Here is a 23,825-nt window from a genome sequence, read left to right on the forward strand (position 1 = left end):
CTAAAAGAAATCCAACGAGAATTGTTAGCAACGTAAACTTTTGCCGTTCTAAAGGAGTACGGTACAACCTATTCCAAGAGTATCATACGAATTTTTCCTACTCCAGGTATGTTAAAGCTATCCCTTCTTTCTTTTGGCATGATCCATACAGTACAAATGAAACGAGCAAAATACGCAACTTTCATAAATGACTCTATTCATAGAAATACTTGGGGTGTCTATATTTTTTATTTCCCATATGAATTATTATTATATCTTCTGTTCATGGGTCTCAGAAAAATATGTATTTGATAAAGTTTATCCGAAAGAAATATTGATTTTTATGGAATTCCGAGAAAATCTTATTAACGTATTTCTTATGCTTTTCATGCATTTATACATGTACATTGACCCATTACCAGATGGTGTTATATAGGTATATATATATATGTATGCGGGATATGGGAAAAGGTTACGGCGTTATATACGCACCACCACCTGATCAGCTGGTATGCATTAATTAATTTGCCCACAGTGGGCAAGATGATATGACGAGATGCCCTTAGAGGATTGATGATATTATGAACCCACGTACTTATGCACGACATGATATTCATATGCATATGCATGACAGTACAAGTATTTCATGATTTACAAAGTTGTCCATACTTATAGGTTGAGTCATGTACTCTATATTTCTTCCATGTCTTTTATACACTTATTTATGTGCCTTACATACTCGGTACATTATTCGTACCGAAGTTTCTTTTGCCCGGGGACGCTGTGTTTCATGTCAGTAGGTCTCGATAGACAGGTCGAGAGTCCTCCAAGTAGGCGATCAGCTCAGCGGAAGATGTTGGTGCACTCTATTTGCTTTGGAGTTGCTTGTTTGGTTAGTATGATTTAGATATGTATTGTTTGGTATGGCGGGGCTCTGTCCCGGCCTTTATGACAATTATGTATCCTTAGAGGCTTGTAGAAAGATGGCATATACGTAAACGATTGTATGGCCTTGTCGGCCTATGTTCAGTATACAATGGTTATTTTGGTCTTAGAAACCCATCGTACTAAAAGGTAAGTATACGATGGTTATTTTCTGTGTGACAAGAAAGTTCCACCATTACTAAAAGGTAAGTTTTATAGAGCAGTGGTAAGGCCTACCATGTTGTTTGGGACCGAGTGTTGGCCTGTTAAGAACTCACACATCCAGAAGATGAAAATAGCAGAGATGGGGATGTTGAGGTGGATGTGTGGGCATACAAGGATGGATAAGATTAGGAATGAAGAAATTCGAGAGAAGATGGGCGTGGCTCCCATGGAGGACAAGATGCGGGAAGCAAGACTCAGATGGTTCGGTCACATTCAGAGGAGGAGCACTGATGCACCGGTGAGGAGGTGTGAAGGACTGGTTGTGGTGGGCACGAGGAGAGGTAGAGGAAGACCTAAGAAGTATTGGGAAGAGGTGATTGGGCAGGACATGACGCGCCTTAGGATTACTAAGGACATGGCCCTTGACAGAGAATTGTGGAGGTCAAGCATTAAGGTTGTAGGTTAGGGGAAGTTGTGAAAATTTCTACAGAGCACTAGAGTGAGACTAGCCAGTTAGGAGTTAGTCTTAGGATTTTAGTCCTAGGATGCTACTGGTCAGTTACTGATGCAGGACTTTATATGCTGGATAGTATTATATCTTCCATCCTTTTCGTATTTCCTATATTTTTTATATTGCTGTTATTTTGTTATTTTATGTTATTTTATAATTATGTATGTTATGTTATTTTATTATACATCTATTGATAGTACTAATATATTGTCTCTCTTGTTGCTTTCTTGAGCCGAGGGTCTCTTGGAAACAGCCTCTCTGCCCCTCGGGGTAGGGGTAAGGTCTGCGTACATAATACCCTCCCTAAACCCCACTTGTGGGATTATACTGGGCCGTTATTGTTGTTGTTGTAGACCCATATGTCTTATGTATTAGTTGGCATTACGTTTTGTATTCTACGTACTTCACGACAACCTCTACGGCTTAGTTATCTATGCTATTATGATACGAAAAGATATGTTATATTGGTACTCGGTTGAGTAAGGTACCGGGTGCCTGTCGCGGCCCATCGGTTTGGGTCATGACAAAAGTGGTATCAGAGCAGTTCTGTCCTAGGGAGTCTACAAGCCGTGTCTAGTAGAGTCTTGTTTATGGGTGTGTCATGCACCACACTTATAAGTAGGAGGCTACAGGGCATTTAGGACTGTCACTCTTTCTTCTTACTCTAGATCGTGTGGTAGAGCTCAGTTGTAAGAACTCAATTTCCTAAACTCTACCTTATTCGTAATACGACGATGCCTACATTCAGAAAGACGGTCGGTAAGAGATATAGTTGTGGAATGTTGAGTTAGAGGAACTCAATTTTGCATCTTGCTTATGATGAGTAAATGTGAGGTCTTCAACAGATCATGCGTGTACTAAAAGGTGTAAGGTTCTTGATAAAGAGCTTTAAGGAAAGAATACTTATCCATTCTTATGGTAAAAAAAAGGAATCACATAATCGGAAGTTAGACACAAGTTTCAGCAAGTAAAAGAAGGAAGGTGAAGAAGGGTACGAGGTACACAGTTAATAAAGATTATCATTATTTACCATTCAAGAAGGGAGATATAAGCATTTTGAGTTACCTTTAACAGTAACAGATGTACGTACAATCAGCCACACCTATCTTAGTCATGCCCTATATGAGCTAACGGATATGGTTTAAGAGAAGAACGGGTTATCAGGATCTGGCTGGGGTTAAAATAACCCAAAATAGGGGATAGATTGGTAAAGTTAGTTGACATTCCCGAAGGATAGTGTAAACGTGGTAATGGATCTCCTTATGAGACACCTAGATCATAAACTGCTACAAAGACAGGCACCGGAATCCTAGAAGGGGTAAATATTACCTTAGTGTGGGTCCCGTCCCTAGTAGAGCGAGAACATTGAGCAAACCGACGAGCCAATGAATGAAGCAAGGGGAAAAAGAATGTCTTGTTTGAGTTTTCAGATCAAAGTGGTCGACATTGATGTTAGCGGGAAATAAGAAAAGAGTTAGTGAAGTATTATAAGTAAGATGTGATACCTGGATGGAAACGGTAGAAAAAAGAAAAATGAAAATGGTGATAGTATTACAGAGTCTACAGTCAAGTGAAGGAAAAGACGAAAGATGACAGGCCTTGAGACAATAAAAGAATATAGGCCATAAAGTCATATCCTCATTTCGAGAAATAAGTTCGCAACTCTAACGTGATTAACAAGAGGAAAAGCTAGACCCTAGAATAATAGAAACTAGTATGGATTGGTGAACAAGATAAACTAAACATGAATTAGGGACCTAGTGATTTGATAATAGTCGCATCATGAGAATTTCAGATTTCGTTCTGGCGATAGTAGAATAGATAACAAAAGAAGAATCAAGAGAATGGTCATTCAGGAAAACGCTTCCCTAAAGCAAGCAATATGAGCAAAGTTAAGCTTAAGGGACTGTATGTACCAGTTACATTAAGTGTCACCCTTGCAAGTAAGGAATTTTGTTATCCTTGGTACAGAAGGATGCAAGGCGAGTAAGGGTCATCGACGATGTGAAAAGACGTCAGAGATGAAAAGGTAAAACATCTATACGTAGATCATCATAGCACTAAATCTTAGTACTCCCCTAAAGGGAGGAATAAGGTGTAATGTGGTATTAAGACAAAATTAAGTTGTTCTAGTAATTATGGAAGGTAAAGGAAGAGTGTGATAAGAAAATGAGAAAGGAATGAGATTGCACTTATCCGAATCCTACAGATATGCTATGATTCCAGAACGTTATGTAAGCACAACGTCAGAAAAAGGAAGTAAGGGTTCCTGCCCAGAAGGTTACTGATAAATAAGGAGCCAGTGCAAGAGGTAAGTTAGACAAAGAAAATAACCCAAGAGAGATTACGCGGAATATGAATATGAGAATTGGCCGACGAGTAGTTAGTAGTTGATTCAAGAAGAGCCTAGTCATGACTAGACAAGAAGTTACAGACAAATCAACATATCATGTAATATAAATGTAGTAAACCCTAACATGGAGAACTCAGCCTCTCTGTAATGTTATTATAATACTTGAGATATATTCAAATAAGAGTCGGGGTAGTTAAAGGTACCTCATGAATGTTACGAGAATAAAAGAGAGTGCCACTTGGAAGATAGTCAAAATTTCAGTTCAGAAGCAGCCCTACAAACATAAGGGCATGGAGGTAAGTAACTACAAATAATTATAGGCAAGGAAGGACATCAAAAGGTCCGTCGAGTATACGATGTAATAAGCTCACAGCTTTACAAGAGTCAAGGTTTCTCCCTAAGTACTACAACGAAAGACTAGCTGAGAAAATAAGGAAGAAGGATTCAACCTAAGCACAACGACCTAAAGAGGAAATGATCATGTAACAACAGTCTCACAACAACATTGTAAGCACTCCAAAGGAAAGTGGAACCTGTCGTGGCTAATGAACGGGAAGTAAAATTAAAAGTAATATTCGAGATCATATGAGTTGTATGAAAACGCTGACAAGTGTGGGCACTAAGATAAGCTAAGTATGGACGCAATAAGGGGGCAGAGAGACCAGGAAAAGTAATAGCTTACGTTGGAAGAAAGCTAAGATAGAACAAAAGAAAGTATTCGATCAATGATCCAGAGTGGGTTACGTTATGAATGCACTTAAGAGTTCAGAGTTTTATACATACAGCATATACAACCGTAGAAGATTCTGGTATACGTTAAAAGAAAGAATTGAGCCCAGGACTTAGACGAAAGATTAAATTCTTAAAAGATTGTATCATGCATATTGCTCTGCACCCATGAAAGGCTAAACAGAATAACTAATACCATGAACCACAGATCGGGAGATAACTTAAGCCGACATAAAGGCCAATCAGAAGAAATAGGAAACTAAAAAGTTACATCAACTAAGTAAATTAGGAGTCTGCTTGTTGGACCTAGAAAGTTACAAGCATCATGATGGAGAATATTGTAGAATCACTCTTAATATCAGAAGTACAAGAGAAATAGTACAGTAGTCATATTCTATAACGGCTCTATGATAGAGCCAGTTAGAAGAGTACCAATATGGAGCTACCACCGAATTGTGTATGCCCCAGAGGTGCAAGTATTATGATAGAACTTCAAGTTATAAATGTGAATTATAATTATGTGGAAGGGAGGTTATGAAAGAGAAAATATATGATGCAAGATTTTAAGGTAAGAAAGGTAAAGGTGAACAACGTACGAGATACTCAAATGCAGAAGGTTGTTAATAACCCATATTGCGGATAAAAGTCTAGAAGCGGGGGGATCCAGTACCCAGGAATGATAGTAGCATCTTCAGTGGCATACCTTCCAGCCTATGGTTTTTAAGTACCGAAAGGCCTAATTAGAGAGTAAAAGAAGAGTTAGAAACATTGTGATGTCTCTCTTGATGTTCCAAAATAACATAAGGAAATTTATGGTACAAGCAAGTTGAAGGAAGGTTGCGAGCAAATATGAATAGATATGTGTAGGTCGTAAGCTAAAGTATGGTAGAGCGACAAGGTTTTAGGAAGACATGAGTAAGGATAAGAAAAAGTGAGTGAAAAAGTGACAAGAATGGATAAGTTTTTGGGATTAAGCTCATGAAAATAAGAGAGCTGATGGATTCTCTAAGTTATAAAAGGCTCAGTATAGCCAGAATGAACTCAAAGGAGTCTAAGACTAGTAGCATTTAGAAGAGATGGAATGCTGCCCTGGTAGTGGAATACGAGCGTAATTGTGATAGATAAAGGATGATGATTGGGCCTTCGATTGAGTAATGACTTGAAGAGGATTGCATGAATTGTAAGGGACCAAAATACCCATAGAAGGTGAGTCACATTGGGATGCTATAAAGTACTGTTATGGAAGTATAGTATCACTCCTAGGATCGACCTAATTACTCATGATATCCCCGATGAGACGCGAGCCCTAGATGCAGCGTTACATAAAAGATCAAGTTATTAGTGGTAGATAATGAATCAACATTAAGGTGAATCAATAATAAATGGATAAAAGTCCAACAGTATGAGATGAGATTAGACCATCAATCTTAAGGATAAGTAGCAAGAGTAACCTAGAGTTGGTTGCAGACCTTGGTTACGATAGATCGAAGTAAGAATTATGGTATAGTATGACCTACGTAGAGGCAAGTCATACGAATAGATAACCAGGTCTATGAAATAAGATATAGCCATATTTGCAAGTTCTACAAAGTACCGAGCGAAGAACGTCAATACACCTATAGATGCACGGAAAGGCATCCTATTAAGCCTTGTATATGTTTACAAAGTAAACCATAGAGATTGGCTAAAAGCTGGAGGGAAAAAAGAGAGAATAGTCGCATAGGCACACTTACAAGGTCAGTATCGTAGAGGCTGCATGATAGAAGGTAGCAACAGTTACGAGATTGAAAGAAATTCGATCATAAGTCATAGCATGGGAAAGAGGCCTAAAAGGGGGAATGCCCTGGCCTTTGGATTTATTCATAGAACAACTACCTAAATGGAAAGGAGAGTATTGAGGTATTCACAAGAGCTATAAGTTATGAAAATGATAAGAGCATCAGTCAATATTCAAGGACGAATGTTCCAAAGGGGGGAATGATGTTACGCCCCACAATATTACGTCGATATTACGTCCCGCAGTATTAAATTGCGACGATATTGTACCTTGTGGTATTGTACGTTAAATTTGTCGTAAGGTAAGTGACATCAGTCCAAGGAAAAGATTATTTGGAGATTATAAGGATTATGCTATATCAAACAAGTGGTAAATAAATTCGTGAAGGTGAAAGGGTAAGCAAGTCAAAGAAAATGAATTTTCGTCCAAGTTTGGCATGTTGGGATAAAATTTGGGCAAAGCGTTAGTACCCGATATTTATGGACTAGTACCATATAAGGTACTACATGACCACGATAGTATGATATATAAAGTATATTAAAAAAGAAAGTAGTATTTTAAGTAGTTTGAGATAATTCTCAATTATATGAGTATTTGGTTAAGTAGCGGGACATTACCTAATTACCTAATACGTGGATAAAGATTAAAAAAAACTACCCCACCCCATGTGGCAGCAAGTCACTAACAAATCAATGACGCATGGTCACATTAGATTAGGTAGCAACATGATATAATGATATCAAGACACCTTATTCAAGAATTTGAACAAAAGACCACATTTCCCATTCTAACATTTTCAAAACAAAATCTGACGCAAATCTTGCAAAGTCAGTATGTGACTTCTTGCAAAATTCATTCCAATTTCCTACAAGCCCCCGCAAAAATAGTAAGCAACATAATTCCTACAAAAATTCCTACAACATTAACAATGAATTGATAGTTAAGAAGCCATAGAACGTTAGCCATTCTTAAGGCTTTCAACAAAAACATGAATTCTTGCAACTAAAAGAAATTCTACGAGAATTGTTAGCAACATAAAATTTTACGGTTCTAAAGGAGTATGGTGCAACCTATTCCAAGAGTATCATACGGATTTTTCCTACTCCATGTATGTTAAGGCTATCCCTTCTTTCTTTTGGCATGATCTGTACGGTACAAATGAAACGAGCAAAATACGCAACTTTCATAAATGACTCTATTCATAGAAATAATAGGGGTGTCTATATTCTTGATTTCCCATTTGAATTATTATTATATCTTCTGTTCATGGGTCTCAGAAAAATACGTATTTGATAAAGTTTATCCGAAAGGCATATTGATTTTTATGGCATCCCGAGAAAATCTTATTAACGTATTTCTTATGCATTTCACGCATATATACATGTACATTGACCCATGACCAGATGGCGTTATATACACGTATTTATATGTATATATATATATGTGATATGGGAAAAGGTTACGACGTTATATACGCACCACCACCTGATCAGCTGGTATACGTTGATGATCTTACCCACAGTGGCCGAGAAGATATGATGGGATGCCCTCAGAGGCTTGATGATATTATGAACCCACGTACTTATGCACGACATGATATTCATACGCATATGCATGACACTATAAGTATTTCATGATTTACAGAGTTGTCCATACTTACAAGTTGAGTCATGTACTATATATTTCTTCCATGTCTTTTATACACTTATTTATATGCCTTACATACTCGGTACATTATTCGTATTGACGTCCCTTTTGCCCAGGGACGCTGCATTTCATACCCGTAGGTCTCGATAGACAGGTCGAGAATCCTCCAAATAGGCGATTAGCTCAGCGGAAGATGTTGGTGTACTCCATTTGCTTCGGAGTTGCTTGTTTGGTCAGTATGATTTAGATGTGTATTATTTGGTATGGCGGGGCTCTGTCCCGGCCTTTATGACAATTATGTATACTTAGAGGTTTGTAGACAGATGTCATGTACGTAGACGATTGTATGGCTTTGTCGGCCTATGTTCAGTATATGAATGGTTATTTTGGTCTTAGAGACCCATATGTCTTATGTATAAGTTGCCATTACGTGTTGTATTCTACCTACTTCACGACAACCTCTACGGCTCAGTTATCTATGCTAGTATGATACGAAAAGATACGTTATGTTGGTACTCGGTTGAGTAAGGTACTGGGTACCCGTCGCGTCCCATCAGTTTGGGTCATGACATTTATCGTTTACTGTATACGAATAACATTGGACTTCCTGATTTTGATGTTGTGATTGCAATTTCAGCACAATGTGCCTAAAGCCAATGGATCCCATCCCATGACTCGAATATTGTTAGCCTGAGTTTACATAGTAATGTAAAATGCAGTGTTACTTGATGAACATAAATGGTGCAATTTATGAAATTTTTTCAAGCTACTGCTACAAACTTAATAAGATTACATCAGGTTTAGGGAAAGCTTCTTTGAGGCAATAGACCTATAACGAGTTTGTAACTTTAAATATAGTCCATAAATCAGTTGAAGTTTAGCAAATATAAAATAAAACTTCAACTAAAACATGCTGAAGTTCAACAAATAGAGAACAAAACTTCAGCTAATAGAATGCTTAAGTTCAGCAATTACAAACAAAAACTTTAGCCAACACTAAGTTTACGCAAAAAACTTCAGCTAAAACATGTTGAAGTTCAGCACATAGAGAACAAAACTTCAGCTAGTACGACTGTAGGACAAAAACTTCAGCTTATTTTAGTGCTGAAGGTTTTACAAATGAACTAAATAACTTCAGCATCTTCTGCGGAAGTTTTTGAAAAGGCTTTATGACAAAACTAAGGAATCCAGGACAAAACTTCTAACTTATTTAGTGCTGAAGTTTTTACAAATGAACTAAATAACTTCAGCATCTTCTACTTAAGTTTTTGAAAAAGCTTTACGATATCGAGGACAAAACTTCAGCTAAAATATGCTAAGTTCAGCAAATAGAGAACAAAACTCAGCTAGTAAAATGCTTAAGTTCAGCAATTACAAACAACTTCAGGCCCGTCTACTAGAATGCTGAAGTTTGAGTGATTGCCTTTGCTACTTCAGGCCCGTATGCCTGAAATTTACGCGAAAAGTGGGTACACTTGCAATTTTTTTGCAAAGCGGGTATAAGTTAAATATGACCCCAAAAAGCGGGTATAGATGCAAATCCCCTGTTTATGCACTTATTCTCATATACAGGAAGCCCAAAACTGTGTTGACCCAAGGACCATAAAGCCCAATCCAAAATACAATGCTGACTTTACACTTTTCAAGTGAATGAATCAGTTAAAGAGGAGACTGACTAAAGACTGAAGAGAAGTCTTTACCATTTTCCTCAAATACAGCAATGGGAGCTATGGCGATCCTTCGACTAGCCCTAGTTTTCTCTATCTTCACCTCGCTTTCATTACTCACCAGATCTTCTCCGTCTCCGTCGCCGCAGTTGCAGATCGTTAACGCCGAACGCAGAGTAAGCTCTCACCTTCCCCTTAATCTCTCAATTTCAATCTATATACGCATCATTGATTAAGGATTGTTATCTTATTTAATTTCCTGCTATGTTCTGAAATTTTCTGGTTCTAATTTTAGATTTCTATTCTGAAGTAGCTGAGTTTTCTGATCAATTTTGTGTTTGGTATTGGGCGGAAGATGCTTTTTGTTTTTCTGATAATTTTTTTTTTTTGAAGAAATGTATTTTGGGTACCTACAAATTATAAATTTCGTAAGAAAAATATATTTGGAAGTTACAAATATTTCAACTTTTACTGCATATTGCTTATTTTAAAGGGGTTTCAGTTGAATCCTGTTAGCTGGACAATTGCTTCGTGCAAAGAGGCTAAACAAAATTTCTTGTATATACAAAGTATTGAATCCCCTTGACATAGTTTATAACTTCGAAGTGACATTTTTACATTTTTTTGAATCCCCTTACTCAAGTTCCTGGCTCCATTACTGCCTATAGTTTCAACCAACATTCTTACAGTTTTGTGAACCATGATACTAAAAAAATATCATCAGAACATTGTCCTCATAACATACATTCTGATCTGTAGTTAACTATTATTATCCCACCAAACTCTTGGAAATGATCCATAAATTTTCCATGGAAACCACTGTCCTCCATGTCAAACTTCCTCAAGATACAACAACAACATACCCAGTGCGGTCCCACAAGTGGGGTTTGGGGAGGGTAGACTGTATATAGACCCTACCCCTACCTCGTGAAGGTAAAGAGGCTATTTCATCAAACTTCCTCAAGATGAAAACTGGAAAGGTTTTATATTCTAGTCATTATTTGAACACAAAAATATTAACTTTTTTCTTCTTCTAAAAGTTTGTGTGTGCATAAAGTTGCAGCCGAATGCATGCATCTCTATTCCTTCCCCTTCCAGGAGAAAAAAGGAAGAAGAATTCAAAGAAAAAAGTTTTCTTGTGATCTTTCATTCTCATGTCTTTTGCCAACTTTTTATTGGTAATCAGAAGAAGCTCCTCATTTTTGCTGTCGTGTGACCAGGAGGTCACGGGTTCAAGCCGTGGAAACAACCTCTTGTAGAAATGCAGGGTAAGGCTGCGTACAATAGACCCTTGTGGTCCAGCCCTTCCCTGGACCCTACGCATAGTGGGAGTTAGTGCACCGGGCTGCCTTTTTTAGAAGAAGCTCCTCATTTTTGCATCTATGTTTAAAAACTTCCGTCTTTGTTAGTATTTTTGTCCACTATGCCTCCAACTACTCACTGGTTGTATTGAATTGCTGCAGATTGACTTGAATTCACACATTGTGAGGGTTTTCTTGACTTTGAAGGTATCAATCTGAATTTTGGAACTACTTTAACTGGTCTTTTGTTGAGTTTTGACTTATTTTCTGTTTACTATGCTGATCACCTTCTATATATAGCTTCAAATCATCCTTTAATATTCCTTATAAAGATCTCATCTGTACAGGGAAGATCCACAAAGGCAACATGTGAATTTGGTTACATTTGAGATTTTATAGTTAGTAAGATTTCAATAATATAAAAACAGAATTAATGAAATTTCAATGTTAAATTATTGTTACAGCCAAGAGTCACTGGAAATGTTGCGACCATATATACTGGCCCATTATCATAAACCTGGAAAGAATATTCATTCTACAGACTTTTAATAGCATAATAAAACTGGATATCTGATTGCTTGGTGTTTCAGGTTGAAAATATTGGTGAATCGCCTGCTTCGGAAGTCCTTCTTGCCTTCTCTCCCACAGAAGCTGATCATCTGGCATTGGTAAAAGCAGCAGCTGTTGCTAGCAAGAAGAAAAAGAAATCTTATTTGCCACTTGATGTGAAGCCAATTAACCTGGTTGATGGACCAAATGGGACTAAGTATTATTTAGTGTATTTGCTTAAACCATTGGTCAAAGGTGAAGCCATCTCGCTAGAAGTTCTTTATTTATTAACACATTCTCTCGAGCCTTTCCCAGTAGAAATAAGCCAGTCGGAGTCTCAATTAGTTTATTACCGTGACAGTGCGAAAATTCTGTCACCATATCCTATTAAACAGCAAGCAACGTTTCTAAAGACCCCAACTAGCAAGGTTGAGTCATTCACAAGAGTTGAGCCTACAGATCGTGCTAACACAGAACTAAGATATGGGCCATATGAGGAACAACGTCCGTATTCATATTCACCTGTAATTGTCCATTTTGAGAACAATAATGCGTTTGCTGTGGTTGAGGAGCTTGTGCGCGAAATTGAAATCTCTCACTGGGGCAGTGTACAGGTCACTGAACATTACAAATTGGTACATGCTGGTGCTCGACATAAAGGTGTTTTTTCAAGGTCAGTTGCCAATTATTATATGCAGCGATACTTTTATATTCTAAAATTGAAAATCCAGTAGGTTCTGTAAGCTTATAATTCAGTCGGAGAAATAAAGCTGGTATTTAACAAAATTGAGTAAAGAATGAATACACTGAAATAATTCAGGTAAAGGAAAGCTCTTCCTTTTTTTCATTCTTTATGATGCAAGAACAATAAAAAAACAGTAACATAAACAAAAACCTAATACAGATAATCAACAAGCTGTCCTTTTTAGCTTTCTGAGACAAATGTTTTCTGGAATTAGAATCCCCATCTTTAGGTGGTTTGAGTTTAACTGAAGTATAGAATATTTATCTGTCTTTTTTAACATTTACAAGTTCAGATTCATTATATGTATTAGTTGCTCAATTATTTTGGTGCTCCTGGCAGGGTTGAATATCAGTCTAGGCCCTCGCACAGTGGTGTCTCCTCATTCAAGCATCTTCTTGCAGAACTACCACCAAGGGTCCATTCTGTCTACTACAGGGATAACATAGGGAACATTTCATCCTCTCGCTTACGCACAAATCGTAAGAAGGTATCAATCATGTTCCCTCCATATAATTTCTTTGGGAAATTCTTTCATTGTCTTTCTTTTCTCTTTTGTGGCAAGGTTATAGATCACTCTTTTGATTTTATGATTTCCATGAATTTCCTTTGCAGTCAGAGCTGTTAATAGAACCACGGTATCCTTTATTTGGAGGCTGGAAATCTACTTTTGTCATCGGATATGGGGTTCCTCTAGAGGACTTCCTTTTTGAGGCAGCTGATGGCACACGTTACCTGAATTACAGTTTTGGATGCCCTCTTGGACAGACTGTTGTTGATAAGTTGACCGTCAAAGTGGGTGCTCCCCGTTGAATTAATTTGGTTAACCATATTCTGTTGATATTTGTTGCGTCAGTTCTCTATAGACTTTTTTTGCAACATGCAAGTAATGGTGCAAGAATATCAAATTTCAGGTTGTGTTACCAGAAGGATCAAAGAACCCATCCGCGGTGGTTCCATTTCCTGTGGAACAACGATTTGAGGTAACTCTCACGTACCAAACAGATCTTATTTCTCATATAGTAGAACTTCAGTATTTGTTCATATGTTAACATAACCTCTAGCCCCTGTAGCAAATCAACTTTGGCATGTAATGTCTTTGACGATTCCATCGAAGTACACAGATAGCACAACTAGTATCATGAGAAACTCTGAGAAAGAATGATAGATGCTCAGAGGAGTGAAACCCGTTGTGAAAGAGAGGAAAAGCATAAAGTATTTGCAGTTATCCTTACCGTATTACTTTCTATCCAAAGCCAAATAGAGGAAAGAAAACAGTTTCCAAATAAAAGGTAAGGGAAAAAAGAAGAGAAGTGGAGAAGAAAGTAAGATAACTATTTTTCTTTTTCTCTTACTTTCTTCTCCACGTCTATTCTATCCTCCCTTACTTTCTATTCTTCCCTTAGTTTCCAGCCAAAGGGTTAATGTCCAAGCGTCTAGCAAGTTATTGAGGTAAAAGGATCAAACATATGCTTTTCATTTCCTTGTTCTTTTTTGTCAGGTAATACTTGACTACTGCCAACTTAGATAAGCATACTTGTCTTCAAACATGTTAAAATCAAGTGCTTACTTTGATTTTTCAGAAGAAATACTCGTATCTTGATGTTGTGGGAAGGACAGTGGTGGTCCTAGAAAAGGAAAATGTAGTTCCTGAGCACAACTCTCCTTTCCAGGTGATCTTGCTGACTTTTATATGCTGATTTACTTTATCTTATTGTCTTTTGAAGAGAAGGCGGTCTGTGGAATTAGTTAAAACCCTCCTTGTCCTTTCGCTATTCGGGGACATCTGGTAAAATGAACGTACCTAAACTTGACCAAGATCTCTAACATACTTGAAAAGTATCTTTCAGTGTGTTGACATATAACAATTTGCTTGATTTTGTGCACAAAATTACCAGTTAAATTGTGTTGTTCTTTAATAAAACGGCACCTTGTTTAATGCCTAACGAATCGGTAAGGAGAGGGAACCCAGGTATGGGAACTCGTGATGTTCTTCCAAAGAAAGCAGTTTTAGAACTTTCATGGGGTTTGATATCAGGTTAAGTTGAATACTATAAACCTGGTATTGTTGTAATATTTTTGGGGGCTTTTTTTCTTCTTTTCTGCCTTTTGGCTGGGAAATAAACTTTACTGACAAATTATCCTTTCTGGTAAGATTGTCCAAAAGGAAAACTGTATTTGAATCGCGGTGAATCAATCAACTATGTCTTAATCCTAGATTAGTTGGGGTCGGCTGTATGAATCCTCTGCGTCCAAGTATTCAGATGTTCATCTTAATTAAACTGTTTGACATGGATTGTCAACCTATGCTAGGCTCTTCCTTTATCAGGAATCCGTTATACTTCGTGAAGGTCTGATTGACGGAGTTGTATTTGAATATGAGAATTGGGAAAGTTGGAAAACTGTAAGAGCGTCTGAAAATAAAATCAAAAATTGGTCAAGGATTGTGATCAGAATAATTTTAATGGATTCTTTGATTTTGGCAGAATTTTAAAGGCATTGCAATAGTTGTGTTTCTTATTTTCATTTTTTCAAAAAGCACTGGATCCTTTTTATAGGAAATAACTGATTAAGAGTAAAGGTGAAATACCTAGGTTACTTATAATCCATTTATAGCCGTCATAAATCTTTTGGCATCCTCTTGGGCATATGAAATTATTTTTGACATAAAAAGGGATGGGTTGCCATGGTGCTTTGGTCTAGTGGTAAGAGCACAACGCGTGATGTGTGGATTAGGGGCACGTCACGAGTTCGAACCCTACTGCAGACAAAAACCTGGTATTTAAGTGAAGGGTAGAGGGATGGCCCATTATCCACTATATTCCGAACCATGTGCCAACTGGCCCTCGGGATTAATCAGTTATCAGAGGAAAAAAAAAGGATGGGCTTATAAGTTTAAGTTTCTTATATATGAGATTTTACAAGGATAAATGTGGGTACTATGTTATCTTTGAAATACTATAATGTCAAAAGCACATTGAATAGTGAATGAGTAGTCTTCAATTGCAGAAAGTGCACTCACTTTTGCGATTTATTATAAAAATGTAAAACTAGGGTGAAGATTCTGAAATAAGAGGAGTAATATTTCGTGTAACATTTTTAGATGGTAAAGTGTGGTATGTTTGAGTTGAAGTTCTTCTCCTGGATGATACTATAAAGACCAATGATTATTTCCTGACATCACAGGGAAAGCAACCCGAGATGATTGGTTTCATAAAATAGAACTAGATAATTTTTGCTGTCTCCACCAATCTTTGCCTACTAATAAGCCTACAACTAGAGGGCTAACTTGGAACATAAGTTCTATGCGAGAACCATTTTGGCTTTCTTGTAATTCGCACATTATATAGAGTTTGATACAGGTTATTCAAATATTAAGTTAGAAAGCTTGCACACAGCAACAGATTTATTGCTTCCTCAAATTTAACTTTAGCGTTGTTCTTGAAAAGGCTATCTCTGTTAGAAATTGAACTTTTGGGAAGCTCTTAAAGTATTTATCAAAAGAAAGATGGGAAGCTGCTAAAATATAGAAGATTCCACCAGTTAGTGTTTCCTTTTTGTTGTAGTTGACCATGGATTTAGCTAATCCCTAACTAAACTCTCTTTGCAGGTCTATTACCAATTCAGCCCCATTTACATGCTTGCAGAGCCGTTGATGTTGACTTCTGTCTTTTTCCTTTTCTTTATGGCTTGTGTCACTTATCTGCAAGTAGATCTTTCAATTAGCAAAATCAAGCAAACATGAGTTTTTGACACTCTTGAGAGGTACTTCCTCTAAGCTAAAATGATCACTTATAATTTATATAACCAGTACACTGTTAATTTCCTATGTTTCTTTTCTGTGTAGAAGCAGTTTTGATTGTGAGATCAAAGATTAGTAGAAGCAGCTGGAACTTCCAATTGGGCAAAGGTAGAACATATTGTTTGAATTGTAGCGAACCACACTGGATTTTGAGAACATCTGTTGTTGTTTACCTTAGAACATTTGTCTTCTTACAACTGTATTGGTCTTACATCCAAGAAAGTAAATGCAGAGAACTATTTATCAAGTTCTTTTCGGCTAATATACACAGCTATGATAATCAAACTTCACTTCTCTTCTTGGACCTTCTGGGTTGTAAAATCAGTTAAATGGACATTGAGCACTACCTATAGCAACCTCCACTTCCAACCAAGAGGTTGTGAGTTCGAGTCTCCCCAAGAGCAAGGTGGGAAGTTCTTGGAGGAAAGGATGCCGGGGGTCTATTGGAAATAGCCTCTCTACCCTAGGGTAGGAGTAAGGTCTGCGTACACACTACCCTCCCCAGACCCCACTAAGTGGGATTATACTGGGTTGTTGTTGTTGTTGTTGAGCTATGGCATGCTAGTTTACATTGTTTAGGAAGCATGTTGTGATGTGTGGCATTGCCTCATTCTATGTAACAGTTCAGCCTGCTAGTGATATTGTCCGCTCTGGGCATAGGCTCTCATGGGTTTAAAACACGTCGCTAGGGTCTAAGGCTTGTTAACTTATATACCCATTATTTCTCTTATGTTTTGTCGACGTGGGACTGTCTAAAGTCTGGGTTGTATGTTACACCCCATCTTATGGACTCAGTGTCCTTGCTGAGGTTTGCCCCACCGCATGGGATTCACCTAAACTCAGCACTGAGGTTTGTCCCGCCTAATTGGGATTTGCCTAAACATAGTTGAACTCTGACCCACCATCGGCAAGGATGACACAATAGTGGCTTTGATACCATCTTTAAAGCCGAGCCCGCTAGTGATGTTGCCTGCTCTGTCACGGGTTTAAAACACGTCGTTAGGGTCTAAGGCTTGTTAACTTATATATCCAGTGTTTGGGATGTTACAATGAAGGACTTAATCTATTCTTAGGGATGCCACGCCAAGGGCGTGATCTAGACTAGATGCAGCGGGTCTGACAGAGCCCCTCTGCCTCCGGCATAAATCGAATAGTTGGCGTTGGGCGCTAAATTATTTATTTTGTTTTTGGCTTTAACAGTATCATTGTTCAATTGTTATTTGGGATTGTACCTGTTGCAGTCTAGTGGTTCGCAACTTCACATTTAAGTGTTAACAATGCAATTACTTTAGGTTGAATCAGCAAATACTCACCCTTTGTTATAATCTAATTGCAAAAGAAGCCAACTCAGTAGAAGGATAAATAAATATGCATTTTTTTCTAAATTATTTACATAATATTCTCGTTTACTTTCACATTTTTATTTTCGGAAAAGGGCCAAAAATGCCCTTAACCTATTGGAAATGGCTCAAAAATGCTCCTCATCTACCTTTTGGTCCAAAAATGCCACTAACGTTTTCTTTATTATCAAAATTACCCCTTGAACTAACGTTTGACTTATTGGATGTGTGGGCCCTTTTTTAAATCCACGTGGCACTGTCCAATTGGTTAACATTGAGGAATAAAATTAATAAGACCCAACCCATAAACCCGACCTACATATTCTGGTACCCATATTTTTATTAGACCTAATATCCTTTCTTTATCTTCATCTTCATCTTCCTTTCTTTCTCACCAAAAAAGACATCACTATGTCTGATACGAATTGAACCCAGATTAGCAAGAATCTTATCCAAGCAAACCTTATATGAATAAAACAAGCAGTAGGTCCTCAAAAATAGAAAAAATTAGATCGGCCTCACTAATTATCATCTCTTACAAAACAAGTGCACTGTCCGTTTCTTCGATTTCTTTGATTTTTTAATTAATTAGCTAGTATAATAATCTGAAATGCTTTACTTGTGTTGTCAATGTCAGCGAAGTAGAAGCATTGCTTGATCTTATACAAGAAATTGAGTTGCTTCATCACCAAAGATAAGATGACCCATAAGGTATCTAATCTGAATACAAAATGGTCATTAGAAAGCTATCTTTTAACCTTAATTTGTTGTCTCTATCCTTGGAATTTCAAGCTAATTGCCGAATAGCAGCTGTTACTGATTTCCATGGGAAGACGTCTTACTGGCACTTTTATTAATTTTAATCCTCAATGTTAACCAATTGGACAGTGCCACGTGGATTTAAAAAAGGGCCCACACATCCAATAAGTCAAACATTAGTTCAAGGGGCAATTTTGATACGAAAGAAAACGTTAGTGGCATTTTTGGACCAATAGGTAGATGTGGGGCATTTTTGAGCCATTTCTAATAGGTTAGGGGCATTTTTGGCCCTTTTCCGTTTTATTTTTGTTTATTGGAGGATCTCAAAGGAATAACTTTGGGTAACAACAATCTTTTTTATAATACTCTTTACCAATGATACTCCTCTGTCTCTTAGGACCCGTTTGGTACGAGGGATAATAAATAATTAATCTGCAATTAAAGTTGAGATGAGTTTATCCCATGTTTGGTTGGGATAAAATTGCGGTATAACTAATCCTGGTCCCGGGATTGTAGTATTTTCTTATCCCTATGGAAGGGTGGGATAACTAATCCCGAGATAATTAATCTTGGGATAATTAACTCTAGAATAACTTATTTCCAACCAAACTACCTCGTACAGGTGTGGGCTTACGACCCGGACTAACAGTTGTTAGCCATGTCACATTCATGCGCTATATGTCCCCCTTTTTTTAGTTTCAAGTTAAGTGTATTTTACATATAGGTGTTATGCGATACTTGTTCGCGTTAAATATTTGATGATTTTTACTTTTTCACTATTATTTATATTTATAAGAATATTACACATATTTACAAGTAAGTAAAAATAAGCTACAAAAAATAGGCCATTAATGACTCATTAAAAGTTTAATTATATTCATCATCAAATAATATTTACATGATTGACAAAACAAATTACACAAAAACAGAGTTTAATTTAATATACACAAGGCGTACTAGCCATCAATGCGTCTCACATCCTGTATGGCTCAGGCCTCAGCCTATCTGTCACGATCCGAATTTCCCACCCTTGGGATTCATGATGGCGTCTACTCGTAGAAGTTAGGCAAGTCACAAAACATAGAAAATTTCTAACTCTTTCATTTTAAACCCTTTTTAACAATCTGAATTAACAGGTATCCAACATTTAGATATTAACAATAAATGAAATCAAGCGGAAAACTTAATCTAATATAATAACCACGACCAGTACGATAATGACAACACACATCTCTACCCGGAATCCGGTGTCACAATATCATGGACGGACTAAGATTACTACAACAAATGTCTGAAAGAAATACAATCTGTCTCGAAATCTAATGAAAACAGAGTACATAATAAAGTAGAAGAGAACGCCGGGCCTGCGGACGCCTGCAGGACTACCTCAGGATCTCTGGCTGGATTGAAGGCAGGCTCCCCAAGTGCTACTGTCCAAAAGCTGCTCCGGAATCTGCACATAGTGTAGAGTGTAGCATCAGCACAACCAACCCCATGTGCTGGTTACCCCGGCGAGGTAGTGAAGAGGCTAGGACCAGACTCCAGATAAACCTGTGCAATTATATAATATACAACAGAAAATAAACAGGAATAAACAATTAACATGGGAGGGGTACATGCTACGGGGGAAATATCGAATCTAGCAGAAACTTAAGAGAAATATGAGAGAACAATTCAAGATTTACAACAAAACCATAATAACACTGTTGCGGCGCGCAATCCAATCCCTATCATTTAACACTGTTACGGCATGCAACCCGATCCATTTATATCGCTGTTGCAGCGTGCAACCCGATCCAATATAACATTATTGTGGCGTGCAATCTGATCCAATTATATCACTGTTGCGGTATGCTACCCGATCCAATATAACATTGTTGCTGTGTGCAACCCGATCCAACATAACATTGTTGCAACGTGCAACCCGTTCCATATATAGTATTGTTGCGACGTGCAACCCGATCCAACATAACATTTATATACCTTTAGCAACAACCATACCAAGAGTCCCAGCAAGGGATCAACAATAAGCTACACTATCCCGGCAAGGGATTCGACAGTAAAAGCAAATACGTCCCGACAAGGGAGAAACAACTATAACCAATCTTAACCCAATTTCTACTCATCTCAGCTAACACCAATACTCAATCATAAGTAATTTTCACGAAAACAAACTTAATCCTTGCTCAATATCGAGAATCATCAATTAAAGCATCTGTAGTACTATTTAAGAACACAAAATAAATTGCAATTTAAGACTCATGTCATGCTCGACACCAACGTATAAATACTCGTCACCATGCCTATACATCGTACGCAACAAGAAACAAATAGCAAGTAGGACACAACTCCTAATCCCTCAAGCTAAGGTTAGACCGAACACTTACCTCGAACTTCCACGGCCAACTCAAGCCTCAAACACCGCCTTTCCTTTTGAATTTGACTTCAAATCAATTGTATCTAGACATAATCGACTTAATGACATCAATAAACGCTAAACAATCCAATTCCAATGCTTAATTATAGCTTTCCCATCATTCTTCCCAAAAGTCAAAAATTGACCACGTGCTTACTTGGTCAAAAACCGAGGTTCAGACCAAAATCCGATCACCCATTCACCCACGAGTCCGAATATATATTTTGTTTTGAAATCCGACTCCAAAACGAGGTCAAATTCCCAAATAATCAAAAAGCCCTAACTCTACCCAAATCCTTAATTTTCTACCCTTAATCTCATGTTTTAGGCCTATATTTTGTTGTTCACTGGGCACTGAACAACAAAAACCTGTAACCTTTATGAGTTCAAAAACCTTCTGAAACACACCCGAGCCCTCGGGGCTCCAAACAAAACATATGTACTAACTCAAAAACATCATATGAACTTATCTGTGCGATCAAATCGCCAAATTAACCCCTTAAACAACGAATTAAACCTCAAAATCAATGAAATATTTCAAAACTTCTTAAAACATCAAATTTTGCATCTAAGGTTTGAATCACGTCAAACAGATTCCGTTTCTTACCAAACATCACAGAACTATCTTAAATCGCATATAAGACCTGTACCGGGCGTCGGAACCAAAATACGGGCCCGAATACCAACATGATCTAATCAAAATTCATTTCTAAATCATTTAAACAATTTTAGAAAATAATTTTCTTTAAAAATTCATTTCTCGGGCTTGGGACCTCGAAATTCGATTCTGGTCATACGCCCAAGTCCCATATTTCCTACGGACCCTCCGGGACCGTCAAATCACGGGTCCTGGTCCGTTTACCCAAAACGTTGACCGAAGTCAAATTAATTCATTTTATAGTCAAAATTTATCATTTTTCACAGATTTTCACATATAAGTTATCCGGCTACACGCCCAGACTGTGCACATAAATCGAGGTGATGCTAAAAGAGGTTTTAAGGCCTCGGAACGCATAATTCAATTTAAAAACAAGTGATGACCTTTTGGGTCATCACATTCTACACCTCTAAAACAACCGTTTGTCCTCGATCAGACATAAGAAGGAAGTACCTGAGTCGGGAAAAATATGGGGATAACGGCTCTGCATCTGACTCGGACTCCCAGGTTGATGCCTTAGCAGGCTGACCTCTCCACTGAACACAAATAGAAGGAAAACTCTTCGATCTCAACTGACGAACCTGTCAGTCTAGAATAGCTCCGGTTCCTCCTCATAAGACAAGTCCTTGTCCAACTGGACAGTGCTGAAATCTAACACGTGGGATGGATCGTCGTGATATTTCCAAAGCATGGACACATGAAACACTGGATGCATGATAGATAAGCTCGGCGGCAATGCAAGTCTATAAGCCACCTCTCCCACTCGATCAAGGATCTCAAACAGGCCAATGAACCTAGGGCTAAGATTGCCCTTCTTCCCAAATCTCATCACGCCCTTCATAGGTGACACTCGAAGCAAAACTCGCTCACCAACCATAAATGCTAAATCATGAACCTTGCGGTCGGCATAACATTTTTGCCTGGACTGAGCTGTACGAAGCCTATCCTGAATGATCCTGACCTTGTCCAAGGCATCTTGAACCAAATCCGTACCCAACAACCGAGCCTCTCCCGGCTCAAACCATCCAACTAGAGACCGACATTGCCTACCATATAAAGCCTCATAAGGAGCCATCTAGATACTCGACTGGTAGCTGTTGTTGTAGGCAAACTCTGCTAAAGGCAAAAACTGATCCCACGAGCCTCCAAAGTCAATGACACAAGCTCGGAGCATATCCTCCAAAATCTGAATGATCCGCACAGACTGCCTGTCCGTCTGAGGATGAAACGTTGTGCTCAACTCAACCCACGTGCCCAACTCTCGCTGAACTGTCCAGAAGTGTGAGGTAAACTGCGTACCTCAGTCCGAAATGATAGACACGGGCACACCATGAAGGCGAACAATCTCCTGGATATAGATCTCAGCTAACCTCTCAGAAGAATATGAGACTGCTACAGGAATGAAATGTGCTGACTTGGTCAACCTATCAACAATGACCCATACTGCGTCTAACTTCTCCGAGTCTATGGGAGTCCAACAATGAAATCCATAGTGATCCGCTCCCACTTCCACTCGGGAAGCTCAATCCTCTGAAATGAACCACTAGGCCTATGATGCTCGTACTTAACCTGCTGACAATTCAAACACCGAGCCACATATGCAACGGTATCCTTCTTCATTCTCCACCAACAATAATGATGCCGCAAATCCTGATACATCTTCGCGGCACCCGGATGAATAGAGTACCGGGAGTTATGGGCCTCCTCTAAAATCAACTCTCGGAGTCCATCCACATTAGGCACACAAACCCGACCCTGCAATCTCACAACTTCATCATCACCTACGGCAACCTGCTTGGCACCTCCATGCTGCACCGTGTCTCTAAGGACACACAAATGGGGATCATCATACTGTCGATCACGGATACGCTTCAATAATGAAGAATGAGCGACTATACAAGCTAACACATGGTTGGGCTCAGAAACATACAACCTCACGAACTGATTGGCCAAAGTCTGAATATCCAAAGCAAGTGGTCTCTCACTGACCGAAATATAAGCAAAACTGCCCATACTGGCTGACTTCCTACTCAAAGCATCGGCCACCACATTGGCCTTTCCTGGATGATATAAGATGGTGATATCATAGTCTTTCAACAACTCCAACCACCTCTTCTGCCTCAAATTCAACTCCTTTTGCTTGAACAAATACTGAACACTCTTGTGATCCGTGAACTCCTCACATGCCACGCCATACAGATAATGCCTCCAAATCTTCAATGCGTGAACAATGGCTGACAACTCCAAATCATGAACCAGGTAGTTCTTCTCATGAATCTTCAACTGCCGCGAAGCATAGGCAATGACCTTGCCATCCTGCATCAACACTGTACCAAGTACAATACGAGATGGATCATAATAAACTGTATAAGGCCCTGAACCTGTGGGCAAAAGCAACACCGATGTCGTAGTTAAAGCTGTCTTGAGCTTCTAAAAGCTCACCTCACACTCGTCTGACCATCTGAACTAGGCACCCTTCTGGATCAACCTAGTCATCGGGGCTACG

The 23,825-nt window shown here is 38.4% G+C and overlaps 1 protein-coding gene across 2 annotated transcripts; it reads left to right on the plus strand.

Moving 5' to 3' along the window:
- Window positions 1–9,725: 9,725 nt before the first annotated feature.
- Window positions 9,726–16,393, plus strand: LOC107820533 (dolichyl-diphosphooligosaccharide--protein glycosyltransferase subunit 1B-like). 2 transcript variants are annotated; one of them, XM_016646833.2, is made up of 9 exons: window positions 9,726–9,928; window positions 11,216–11,260; window positions 11,644–12,275; window positions 12,687–12,834; window positions 12,960–13,139; window positions 13,259–13,327; window positions 13,928–14,017; window positions 15,955–16,109; window positions 16,192–16,393. In XM_016646833.2, exons 1-8 carry the CDS (start codon window positions 9,806–9,808, stop codon window positions 16,087–16,089), a joined length of 1,422 nt encoding a protein of 473 aa, XP_016502319.1. In that variant the 5' UTR covers window positions 9,726–9,805; the 3' UTR covers window positions 16,090–16,109; window positions 16,192–16,393. The 2 variants fall into 2 exon arrangements, with proteins under 2 accessions (XP_016502319.1, XP_016502320.1); XM_016646834.2 differs by having other exon boundaries at window positions 16,198–16,393.
- The last annotated feature ends 7,432 nt before the right edge of the window (window positions 16,394–23,825 follow it).

This window comes from Nicotiana tabacum, chromosome 11 (assembly GCF_000715075.1).
Source record: "Nicotiana tabacum cultivar K326 chromosome 11, ASM71507v2, whole genome shotgun sequence".
Lineage (NCBI taxonomy): Eukaryota > Viridiplantae > Streptophyta > Magnoliopsida > Solanales > Solanaceae > Nicotiana > Nicotiana tabacum.